The sequence below is a fragment of the Musca domestica genome, unplaced genomic scaffold, assembly GCF_030504385.1.
Source record: "Musca domestica strain aabys unplaced genomic scaffold, Musca_domestica.polishedcontigs.V.1.1 50, whole genome shotgun sequence".
In the NCBI taxonomy this organism is placed as follows: domain Eukaryota; kingdom Metazoa; phylum Arthropoda; class Insecta; order Diptera; family Muscidae; genus Musca; species Musca domestica.
Genome location: NW_026712347.1, coordinates 6209199 through 6222035, shown reverse-complemented (window position 1 = coordinate 6222035; position 12837 = coordinate 6209199). Strand labels below are relative to the sequence as shown.

Here is a 12837-nt window from a genome sequence, read left to right as displayed (position 1 = left end):
ACTTAAAAAATTATTTAAAAAATCCACGAGCCTTATACGAGGCTTAAAAAAATTATTTAAAAAATCCACGAGCCTTATACGAGGCTTAAAAAAATTATTTAAAAAATCCACGAGCCTTATATGAGGCTTAAAAAAATATTTAAAAAATCCACGAGCCTTATATGAGGCTTAAAAATATATTTGAAAAATCCACGAGCCTTATATGAGGCTGAAAAAAACTATTTAAAAAATCCCCGAGCCTTATATGAGGCTTAAAAAAATTATTTAAAAAATCCACGAGCCTTATATAAGGCTTAAAAAATTATTTAAAAAATCCACGAGCCTTATATAATGCTTAAAAAATTATTTAAAAAATCCACGAACCTTATATTCGGCTTAAAAAATTATTTAAAAAATCCACGAGCCTTATATGAGGCTTAAAAAATTATTTAAAAAATCCACGAGCCTTATATGAGGCTTAAAAAATTATTTAAAAAATCCACGAGCCTTATATGAGGCTTAAAAAATTATTTAAAAAATCCACGAGCCTTATATGAGGCTTAAAAAATTATTTAAAAATCCACGAGCCTTATATGAGGCTTAAAAAATTATTTAAAAAATACACGAGCCTTATATGAGGCTTAAAAAATTATTTAAAAAATCCACGAGCCTTATATGAGGCTTAAAAAAATATTTAAAAAATCCACGAGCCTTATATGAGGCTTAAAAAACCACAAGCCTTATATAATGCTTGAAAATTCTTTAAAAAAATCCACGAGCCTTATATAATGCTTAAAAAATTATTAAAAATCCACGAGCCTTATATAATGCTTAAAAAATTATTAAAAATCCACGAGCCTTATATAATGCTTAAAAAAATTATTAAAAATCCACGAGCCTTATATAATGCTTAAAAAAATTATTAAAAATCCACGAGCCTTATATAATGCTTAAAAAAATTATTAAAAATCCACGAGCCTTATATAATGCTTAAAAAAATTATTAAAAATCCACGAGCCATATATAATGCTTTTTTTTAATCCACAAGCCTTATATAATGCTTAAAAAATTCTTTAAAAATCCACGAGCCTTATATGAGGCTTAAAAAATTATTTAAAAAATCCACGAGCCTTATAGATGGCTTAAACAATTATTTAAAAAATCCACGAGCCTTATATGAGGCTTAAAAAATTCTTTAAAACATCTACGAGCCTTATATGAGGCTTAAAAAATTAGTTAAAAATCCACGAGCCTTATATGAGGCTTAAAAAATTCTTTAAAACATCTACGAGCCTTATATGAGGCTTAAAAAATTAGTTAAAAAATCCACGAGCCTTATATGAGGCTTAAAAAATTCTTTAAAACACCTACGAGCCTTATATGAGGCTTAAAAAATTCTTTAAAACATCTACGAGCCTTATATGAGGCTTATAAAATTATTTAAAAAATCCACGAGCCTTATATGAGGCTTAACAAATTATTTAAAAAACCACGAGCCTTATATGAGGCTTAAAAAATTATTTAAAAAATCCACGAGCCTTGTGGATGGCTTAAACAATTATTTAAAAAATCCACGAGCCTTATATGAGGCTTAAAAAATTATTTAAAAAATCTACGAGCCTTATCTGAGGCTTAAAAAATTATTTAAAAAATCCACGAGCCTTATATGAGGCTTAAAAAATTATTTAAAAAATCCACGAGCCTTATATGAGGCTTAAAAAATTATTTGAAAAATCCAAGAGCCTTATATGAGGCTTAAAAAAATTATTTAAAAAATCTTCGAGCCTTGTGGCTTAAAAAATTATTTAAAAAATCTTCGAGCCTTGTGGCTTAAAAAATTATTTAAAAAATCCACGAGCCTTGTGGGTGGCTTAAAAAAATCTTTGAAACAACCACGATTGTTTTTTAAGGGTTTAAAAATTCTTTAAAAAAATCCACGTGGGTAGTAGATGGCTTAAATATTATTTAAAAAAATTCTGAGGTCTCCTAGAAGGCTCCAAATTTTTGTTTAAAAATCCATAAGCCTTATACGAGGCTTAAAAAATTATTTTAAAAAAATCAGTGTCGAACACACCCAATGTCTCATCAGATATTCACTGTGAGAGTAACTACTTTTTGCTAACTTTTCCATGTTTATTTTTTTTTCCATTTCACTCAAGTAAAAATATCAAACATGTTCTGGCTGATGTTAATTTTCAAACTGATGCTGTTGCGGCAACTTGTTGTCGTGTTGTTGTTGCTACTGTTGTTGTTTTTTAATACCAATCAACAAAGTATGAGGAAAATCCATTAGGGACATATTTAACCATTCATCTGTATCATCATCAGCATCTACACTCGAGCATATCGAACGAAGACTAAACATAACGGGCGCATTGAATACAGGGGGAAAGCTGACAACCGCTACGACGAACATAAAACAAAGTTGTTCGTTGATGTTGTTCTGTCATCGATATCATCGCCATCAGGAGCAGCTGCTGGCTGCAGCAGCAGTGGCGACCACGAGAACAAGGAAAGTTTTTGGAAATCAACTAACCATTATCCATATAAAGGATGTGTGTGTGTTTGTATGGGTATGGATAATATATACATGTATGAAAAGTGAGTAATCTTTGTTGAGTGATTGGAAATTAACGAAAAAATAATTAGCTTGCCGGATAACGTGTTGATTTAAGAGCCTCTGGGATTTGGGAATATCTAATTTATTCGATATTCTCCTTCAAGGGGAAACTTTTGGTTAGTTGTTGGATTAGATCAACAATTGTTATATTGTGGGAATCTAAATTGGATTTTGATGAGCAATATTTTGGTAGTCGTATTTTCATAGTTAATATTGAGTTTTTTTCTTTTATGAATCAGTAAATTTTTCAAAAAAAAAAAAAAAAAAAGTTGGTATAAATTTGCCTCAATCCTTACAAGCCCCATTACTTTTACCTTCGTCAACAATGTCCTTATTGTTATTAGTTACCAGCTTATCACTTAAAACCAAATATTACATATCACTACAACATTTTTCACCAAATATGTACAGGGTGATATGAAAAAACTACAACCAACTTCAGACTGCTGTCATTTCTAAGCCACTCGTCCGACAGTTGCTAAAATTATTCCAGAGGCAGTTCATTATATTGTTTACAAGCCTACAAAAGCATTTTGGTGAGAGTATTCCAGAAAAACAGTTATTCGTGAGGGAATTCAAGCGTGATAGTATTATTTCTTTATAATTGGCTGGAAAACCACAAGTGGCTATCGTTAGCAGCACTCCAGCATTTAAATGTGAATAAATCTTTTGTGTCTCGTACTATCGCTCGTTACCGTGATACTGGTAGCGTAGCCTGACGTCAAGGAAGTGGACGGAAGAAAACAGCAACAACAGCAGAAATGGTTCCAAAAGTAAAGAAGCGACTTGATCGAAACCCGCGTCGCAGTGGCCGAAAAATGGCTAGTGAGCTGAACATATCGCAATATTCCAAAAAATTGCAAAAATTGAAAAATGAGCTCGGGGTAAAACCATTGAAATTTTAAAATGTACAAGAACTTACACCGCAACATGAAGAAAATAGACTCAAAAAAGCTAAAGAGATGATTCGCTTGGCCGAAAGTGGTGAACTGTCGAATTTGGTTTTCTTCGATGAGAAAACATTCGTTGTCCAGAAGTTTGTAAACAAACAAAAGACCGTGTTTACTTGCCAAGGAGGTCAGCTGAAAATGTGCACCCTCGGTTGGCCACCAGAACTCAAGCGCCGGCCATGGTGATGGGGTGCGGGGGCATAACCACCGATGGTCGCTCTCCGCTCGTATTAATCGACCGTGGCATCAGAATAAATGTCGAATATTATAGCGAAAATATTCTGGAGGTTGTATTAAAGCCTATCGTTAGAGCACTCCAGCACGCAAACATTTCGGCCGCAGACCTTGAGTGGCCACCTAAATCTACGGATATCAATCCGTTGGACTATTTTTGTCTGGAGTATTTTGGAAAGCAAGGTTGTCTTTAAAAAATACCAAACTCTCGATCACCTCAAGCAAGCGTTTCGCCTGAAATGGGCAAAAATACCGCAGAGCAACATTCGGGCAGCGTGTGACGGTTTTATTGGCCATTTGAAGACCATAATTCATGCCAAAGGTGACCAATTCGAACAAATCTAAACTTATTCTAAAATTTGATTTTTTTCCGACATTTTTTGCTTTCATTCAATAAAATGTAAAAATTATGGCGATTGACTTTGTTGAAGTGTCTCACCCTGTATATATGTGTGTAACATATCCTCGTATTAGTGTGTATGGGTTGGATGGTCGCACACTTACCTGTTTTCAAAGTATGGTTTTGTGGTGATATACCATTCGGCCTTGATGTCATTTTGCTGGCAATACGTTGTGGTACACTGGCAACAGTCTATGGCAGCGATGTTGGATGTTAGTCATTTAACAACAGCATCAGTAACATTTTCTCGCAGCAGGCGAGATGTGAAGTGGGACACAGGAACGGGATAGAACGAACATCATTTGTAACGTTTATTGTAATTGAAATCAGCATCGAGTTATGTCATCATCATCATCATCGTTGTCGTCACCATTATAGACATTAAATTTTTGTTGATTCATTGAAGAGGCAGGTGGTAGAGGGAGAAATATTGTCAACATCACGATGGCGGGCAAAGTGGAAAAGAAAAAGAGAATAGAAAAAAAATCAAGTTAAAATTAATTCAAAAAACGTTTCCGTATTCGGTCTGTTGTTCTTAATTTTTTCATTAGTTCTAATTATAAAACATGGCGAAAAAATGTTCAAAACATTCATTAATGGGGCGGTAACATTTTTAGGAGTTCCCTGCCTGTAACAAAACAGGGTCATACGATAAGCAATAAAGAAATGGCAATAGTAAAGCCGGGTCGACCATATGATATTCTACACTATTCGTCATTTTTTAATTAAAAAATAAAATTATATTATAGAAGGCTTAAACAATTATTTAAAAATCCACGAGCCTTATAGAAGGCTTAAACAATTATTTAAAAATCCACGAGCCTTATAGAAGGCTTAAACAATTATTTAAAAATCCACGAGCCCTATATGAGGCTTAAAAAATTATTTAAAAAATCCACGAGCCCTATATGAGGCTTAAAAAATTATTTAAAAAATCCACGAGCCCTATATGAGGCTTAAAAAATTATTTAAAAAATCCACGAGCCCTATATGAGGCTTAAAAAATTATTTAAAAAATCCACGAGCCCTATATGAGGCTTAAAAAATTATTTAAAAAATCCACGAGCCCTATATGAGGCTTAAAAAATTATTTAAAAAATCCACGAGCCCTATATGAGGCTTAAAAAATTATTTAAAAAATCCACGAGCCCTATATGAGGCTTAAAAAATTATTTAAAAAATCCACGAGCCCTATATGAGGCTTAAAAAATTATTTAAAAAATCCACGAGCCCTATATGAGGCTTAAAAAATTATTTAAAAAATCCACGAGCCCTATATGAGGCTTAAAAAATTATTTAAAAAATCCACGAGCCCTATATGAGGCTTAAAAATTATTTAAAAAATCCACGAGCCCTATATGAGGCTTAAAAAATTATTTAAAAAATCCACGAGCCCTATATGAGGCTTAAAAAATTATTTAAAAAATCCACGAACCTTATATGAGGTTTAAAAAATCATTTAAAAAATCCACGAGCCTTATATGAGGTTTAAAAAATTATTTAAAAAATCCACGAGCCTTATATGAGGTTTAAAAAATTATTTAAAAAATCCACGAGCCTTATATGAGGTTTAAAAAATTATTTAAAAAATCCACGAGCCTTATATGAGGTTTAAAAAATTATTTAAAAAATCCACGAGCCTTATATGAGGTTTAAAAAATTATTTAAAAAATCCACGAGCCTTATATGAGGTTTAAAAAATTATTTAAAAAATCCACGAGCCTTATATGAGGTTTAAAAAATTATTTAAAAATCCACGAGCCTTATATGAGGTTTAAAAAATTATTTAAAAAATCCACGAGCCTTATATGAGGTTTAAAAAATTATTTAAAAAATCCACGAGCCTTAAATGAGGTTTAAAAAATTATTTAAAAAATCCACGAGCCTTATATGAGGTTTAAAAAATTATTTAAAAAATCCACGAGCCTTATATGAGGTTTAAAAAATTATTTAAAAAATCCACGAGCCTTGTGGTTGGTTTAAAAAATTATTTAAAAAATCCACGAGCCTTATATGAGGTTTAAAAAATTATTTAAAAAATCCACGAGCCTTGTGGTTGTTTTAAAAAATTATTTAAAAAATCCACGAGCCTTATATGAGGTTTAAAAAATTATTTAAAAAATCCACGAGCCTTATATGAGGTTTAAAAAATTATTTAAAAAATCCACGAGCCTTATATGAGGTTTAAAAAATTATTTAAAAAATCCACGAGCCTTATATGAGGTTTAAAAAATTATTTAAAAAATCCACGAGCCTATATGAGGTTTAAAAAATTATTTAAAAAATCCACGAGCCTTATATGAGGTTTAAAAAATTATTTAAAAAATCCACGAGCCTTACATGAGGTTTAAAAAATTATTTAAAAAATCCACGAGCCTTATATGAGGTTTAAAAAATTATTTAAAAAATCCACGAGCCTTATATGAGGTTTAAAATTTTTTTAAAAAAATCCACGAGCCTTGTGGATGGCTTAAAAATTATTTAAAAAATCCACGAGCCTTGGAGGTGGCTTAAAAATTATTTAAAAAATCCACGAGCCTTGGAGGTGGCTTAAAAATTATTTAAAAAATCCACGAGGTTTGTGGATGGCTTAAAAAATTATTTAAAAAATCCACGAGCCTGGAAAAATTATTTTAAAAATCCGCGAGTCTTATAGAAATCTTAAAAATTAATTAAAAAATCCATGAATCTTATGGAAGACTCGAAATTTATTTAAAAATTTCACGAGTCTTATAGAAATCTTAAAAATTAATTAAAAAATCCACGAATCTTATGGAAGACTCGAAATTTATTTAAAAATTCCACGAGGCTTAAATAAGTCTTAAAAAATTATTTTAAAAATCCACGAGGCTTAAATAAGTCTTAAAAATTATTTTAAAAATCCACGAGCCTTAAATAAGTCTAAAAAAATTATTTAAAAAATCCACGAGCCTTACAAAAAGTTTAAAAAATTATTTTAAAAATCCACGAGCCTTACAAAATGTTTAAAAAATAATTTTAAAAATCCACTAGCCTTGTGGATAGCTTAAAATTATTTTAAAAAAATCCACGAATCTTATGGAAGACTCAAAATTTCTTTAAAAATTCCACGAGGCTTAAATAAGTCTTAAAAAAGATTTTAAAAAGCTACGAGCCTTAAATTTCTTTCTTTTTAAAAATTGCTCGAGGCGAGAGTCCTTGCGCTATTGACTAATTTTTAAAGACAACCTCACTTAACACTTACCTCCTCATCACCATCCCAATTGTAGTAGAATTGTTGATTTGGATTCATGTATTTTTTGAGCAATTCTTTGGCCACCCGCACCGACATCTCACCCTGAACGAACGGATGCTGCAGGAGTCTTTCGGCTGTGGGACGTTTTTTAGGGTTCTTGGTTAAAGCTGTTTTTACAAAATTATGAAATGTAGGACTCCATTTCTCTTTATTGCTGAGAGTTGGAGGTTTGAAACCACTTTTTGACATCAGGAACAAAGCACGCATTGGATGTAAATCGAACATGGGTGGTTGTAGTTCAGCCAATTCTGCAAAAATTGAGCACAAAAGAGATTTACAATAAAAAAAATATAAATTATTTATAAGGACCACAAAAAAAGTAATTCTTATAGAAGGCAAAGAAATTCCAAGAAAGAAATTATGTTTTTCTTTTGACATATTTTATGAGACCTTTGGGAATTGATTGTTAAAACCACAATATTTGACACATTTAGTGGTTTTCTTCGAAAAGAAAATAAAAATCCAATCGCCTACTAACCGAACCAACGACGAACATTCACATAATTGGCCAATTGTTCAATTTAACCTTTATGAAGCTAATGAATAAATTCATGGAATTGGCATCATAATTTCTCCTTCTGTCATTTTCATTTTATTTAGGAGCGACTTTTTTCTAGAGGGTGGTATATGCCATAAAAATCCATGGACTTTTTAGGACTAATAACAATTTTATTCTACAGCAGCTTCTTTATCATCATCATCGTTATCAAAGGCAAAGTCATTTTCCTTGGGCAAAGCTCACTTTTAATGATGCTGGCGATGATGTTTGTGGTGGTTGGTGGTGCTACTGGTTTTTGGTAGTGGTGTTGTTGATGTTACCAACGGTTGATGTGGCTTTTCTCTTAAATAGGCCACAATTGTCATACTAATAATTGGCAGTTGAATCCTCAAATTTATCAATTAAGCCACTATTGATACGAGACGTCGAAAAAGGGGTATTTTTCGGAAATTGTAGCGAGAAATCCAACTAGCTGCTTTTTTGAATATTTGTACCAAAATAGTACTAAAAAGTACAATATATTATACTTTTAGAGCCAGAACTCTGAATTTTTATATTTAGGCATGTCTGATGAAGCAAACATATAAAGAAGATTTTAAGTGGGCGGTGAGTCGGATTTTTTTAGAAATTTGTACTAAAAAGTAATATTGTGTTGATGGAAATATTGAGATGTACCAAGTCTGAATGGAATCGGATGTTAATTTCGAGTTTTATGAGCTTCATGGGTATTTTAAAAATTTTGACCCTTTGTGAGGGAGGTACCAGTATCTTCTCCAGACCTTGGGTGAATAAAAATATTGTGATGTATGTAATTTGAAGATAATCGAACTCTTGTATAACATTTTATAAAATTTATAATTATTCAAAATTTTGACCATTAATGGGGAATGTATTTGATGGAGTGGACCGATATTGTCCATTTTCGCACCTGACGTAGCACTGCAAATATTAGGATTGCATCACGACGTAGCACTGATCAAAACCGGATCATCCTTTCTTTTTCTGTGCAATAAAATATTTTCTTTGAAAATTTCGATATTTTTTGTGGGAGGTACAAGATGGAGTGGACCGATATTGCCCATCTCCGAACTCGATCTGAGTTTGACAAAAATATTGCGATGTACCAAGTTTGGGCCAAATCGGATACTCCCTTCGAGAGTTATCGTGGACACCGCTAGATCGACTTCAAATGTTCTGAAACGGATTTGGTTCAAAGAGACCTAGGGTCCAAAATCGTTATTTCGATGAGGAAATATATCAAATTATATATTCCTTCTGTAGACATATGGCTGAGGGTATAAAAAAGAATCATAAAAGCGTGGTGGTGGTGATCAGCAAGATGCCACCACGACCTTTGATATAAAGCCTCGTTTTTCTGTCTAAGAAGACTTTTTGGGAGTTTTCTGACTTCAAAACACCTTTTTAGAGATTATCTGCCCCCCCCCCCCAATTACCATGGGAAGCTCTTCTGGCGTATGTAGACTTATCAAAGAACCGCTCTCAGAAGATTTTTTGGGGTCTTTCTCTCCCCCGTAGACTCTTTGATGACCTCCTGTATTCCATAAGACCTTAAGAACTCCTCAAAGGTGAAATTCATGAAACTTTTGAAGACGTACGACGGCCACGTCTGAAGACTATTTGGAAGTTTTCTGGCTTCAGACTTTAGGATGCTCACCTGCCGTAAGAAAAATGTTCAAAGGACTTCCGTCTTCAGAAGACTTTTTAGGGCCTTTCTCTCCCCAAAATACTCTTTGATGGCCTCCTTCAATCCAGAAGACCATTTGGAATTCCCTCTGTCTTTAGAAGATCTTTATATATCCTCTTCTAGGTTATATGTCCTCAGGGCAAATTTTGAGGATCTTCTGCCTTTAGAAGAACGTTTGAAGATTATCTGTATTCAAAAGATCTTTTAGAATCAATATCTTCGCAGGATAGAATTTAAAAGTCCTTTTTGAGGTCTGTTTCTGTCCTCGAAAGGCCTTTCAAAAACCCAATCCTTTAAAAATTTATTTGGAATACTCCGTCTTAAAAGACGGATAGAAGGTATGTTTCTATCCTCGAAAGAATCTTGTTCTCAGAAGGTTTTTGGAAGGTCGCTTGTATTCAGAAGAAAATTTATGGCTCTCATGTTTCCAGAGAATCGATAGGAAACTATTTTAATTTGAATACCAAAAAACCTCTCCGTGGAAAGCCCTTTATGTTGCACTGTAAATTTTATTTTAGCATTTGGGCCTCAAAAACAAATTTTAACGAAATGGTTGCAGTTTAGGCTGTAAAAGAATTTTTTCCAGCAAAAATTTAAAATTGACCTTATTTTTAATTTGAATTACAAGAATCCCTTTGCGAATATTTATTTTAAAATAGATACCAGATAGTATTTTCACAGTTTGGAAGGTAGGGATGGTCTTAGTCCCATTTTTTAACCGCTTTGCTATAATTTATTTTTTTCCCCAGGTGTTGGGTATAAAATATTAAATGTCGTGTTTCTTCCCATTATTTAAAATTATATGATTCCCTTTAAAAATTCTTCTTTAATAACCCAGTCATATTTTTATTAAAAATTAAATAAAATTCCTCTTATATTTATTCGAAAAAAAAACTCCAATGCGGCCATAAATAATGCAATCATTCTAATTTATGTGAATGTTTGTGGTCAACTGAACATAAATCTCATTCAATATACTTGGCGATTAAGGCGAACAAACGAACAAACAACGACACTAGGCCACTTACCTATTGCTGTAATACCACAGGCCCAAATATCACATAATTGATTGTAGCCGCCCTTGCGCTCCACGGCAGCCACTTCCGGTGCCATCCAGTAGGGTGTACCTGAAATTACAAGCAAAACAGACGGAGAGAAACCATAAATTATTAAAAGTCCAGCTAAACACAAAAATGCAATGTTTAGAATGGGGGGAGGAGGAGGGTATGGGATGGCAAGGAAGGAAGTTAGAGGTAAATTGGCATAATGAAATACAACTGAAAATACATGAAATTATAAAACAATTAAAATTAATTAAATCTGTTGTGGCGGCTGGGAAGCCAATAAAATATACGGACACACACACAACTGTCGGTGGTGGCGGCAGCAGCAGTTGAAACTGCCTAGCTCCAAGCTCTTGGCTTAATTATGACAAAGGCAACGCAATGAGCAGCAACAAACACCTGGATGCAGGGATGACACGAACACACACACATGTTACCCAGGAAATGTGTGCGTGTATATAGGTAATTATGCACACAGTTTGACCCGTGTTTATTTTATGTTAATGTATGCAAGGTACTGAATACTCTCGGTTCTTCACCCCGCTCTCTCAGCCTGCACTCATTTGCAATCACCGGCAAATTGTCCTTGCAAATAAAAACCAAAAAGCCCCAAAACAGCAACGGAAAATTTGTTCATTTCCATTTTAACTTTCATTTAATTAGCACCACTGCAGTTTATTTTGTGTGCGTGTGTGTGGTGGTAGTAGTGGTAATGGCAGTGTTGGTAATGACGGTGAATGTGTTTGTAATAATTAATTTATGTGGGTACAAATGTGCGTGCATGCGTGTGTGTTCAATTTATGTGTTACTTTACCATATATTTGTACAAATTGTAAATTTTGATGTATGGTGTCGTGGTGGATGTGTATGTGAGAGTGTGCGTTAATTAAATCATTTTCCAAATGTAAATTCATGCATATTTTATGATTGTTGTGTTGCGTATCACAAACACATGCATATTTACATAGATGTGCTTTTTTTAATGTAGCAACTCATTTTTAGTCTAGGTCTACAGAGTTGAGTAGAGCTGTTTTGTTTTAATTTAGTTCTTGGGCTAGACATTTTTATAGCTTCAGCCTCACGGATACAGAGGAGGTATATCATTTGATACTGCCGAAATGTGGCTCATCGAAATATAGGTTTTAGAGTCTGGATCTTCAGCAGATTGTGAAATTTTATGTTCTACATAGCAAAGTAAAACATTACATATTTTTTTAGATTTTTGGATTCAGATTAATTGGATTTTTAGAATTGGAAATATTACTGATAACCAGTAAAGAAAGTCTTAAAGTCGGGCGGGGCCGACTTTATGATACCCTACACCACTTTGCACTAATTTAGTAGAGCTCCGCCTAACAATTAAAAGTTCATACACGCTATGATTATAACTTAAAGTTCAATAGACTGAATATGCCGAAGCATTTGTATCTTTTAAATTCGGACTTGTATTACCCATTTGGTGCACAATTTATTTGAAATCGGATAAAGATATATATGGGAGCTATATCCAAATCGAAACCGATCTCGATAAAATTTGGCAAAGATATTTCTGAGCTGTATTTGATATATTTCCCTGAATGTCGTCGTTACGGAGTGCATATTACAGCTGTGGGTAACAAATATTACAAATCGGATGAAGAGTATATATGGGAGATATAGCTATATCTGAACCGATCTTCACCAAATTTGACATACTAGCTTCTAGACTCAATTCGGTCGTAAGTGCCAAAGTCCATCCCATTTGGACACATATTATTATGATGATGAAATTAAATTAAACTGCAAATAGGACCAAAACATTAAATTTACTTTAAAAACGAGGAATATTTATTCATAGGGTATTAAAAAGAGGTGGTTCGACATAACCAATAATTTTTGAAATTATCCAAAGCTCTCCATAAATTTCCAAGCTACATTTTAAATGTAGCGCAATTGATCGGGCAAATGTTTTTGTTTTTTTTTTTAATCGAGTGTAGCTTCGTTTCCAGAAAAGCTTCGTTTAATATTATATGGCTATAAAAAATCCTTAAATCCAAAAATGTCGGAAATAGCATCAAATTTTAGAATAAGTTTAGATTTGTTCGAATTGGCCACCTTTGGCACGAATTATGG

The 12837-nt window shown here is 33.0% G+C and overlaps 1 protein-coding gene across 1 annotated transcript in view; it reads right to left on the bottom strand.

The window, feature by feature from the left end:
- Positions 1-12837, bottom strand: part of LOC101900852 (mitogen-activated protein kinase kinase kinase kinase 5) — a 392002-nt gene that overhangs the window by 48527 nt on the left and 330638 nt on the right. Inside the window, 3 exon segments of the mRNA XM_059128428.1 lie at positions 4288-4375; positions 7407-7705; positions 10690-10788. Coding sequence (XP_058984411.1) covers positions 4288-4375; positions 7407-7705; positions 10690-10788 — 486 coding nt within the window.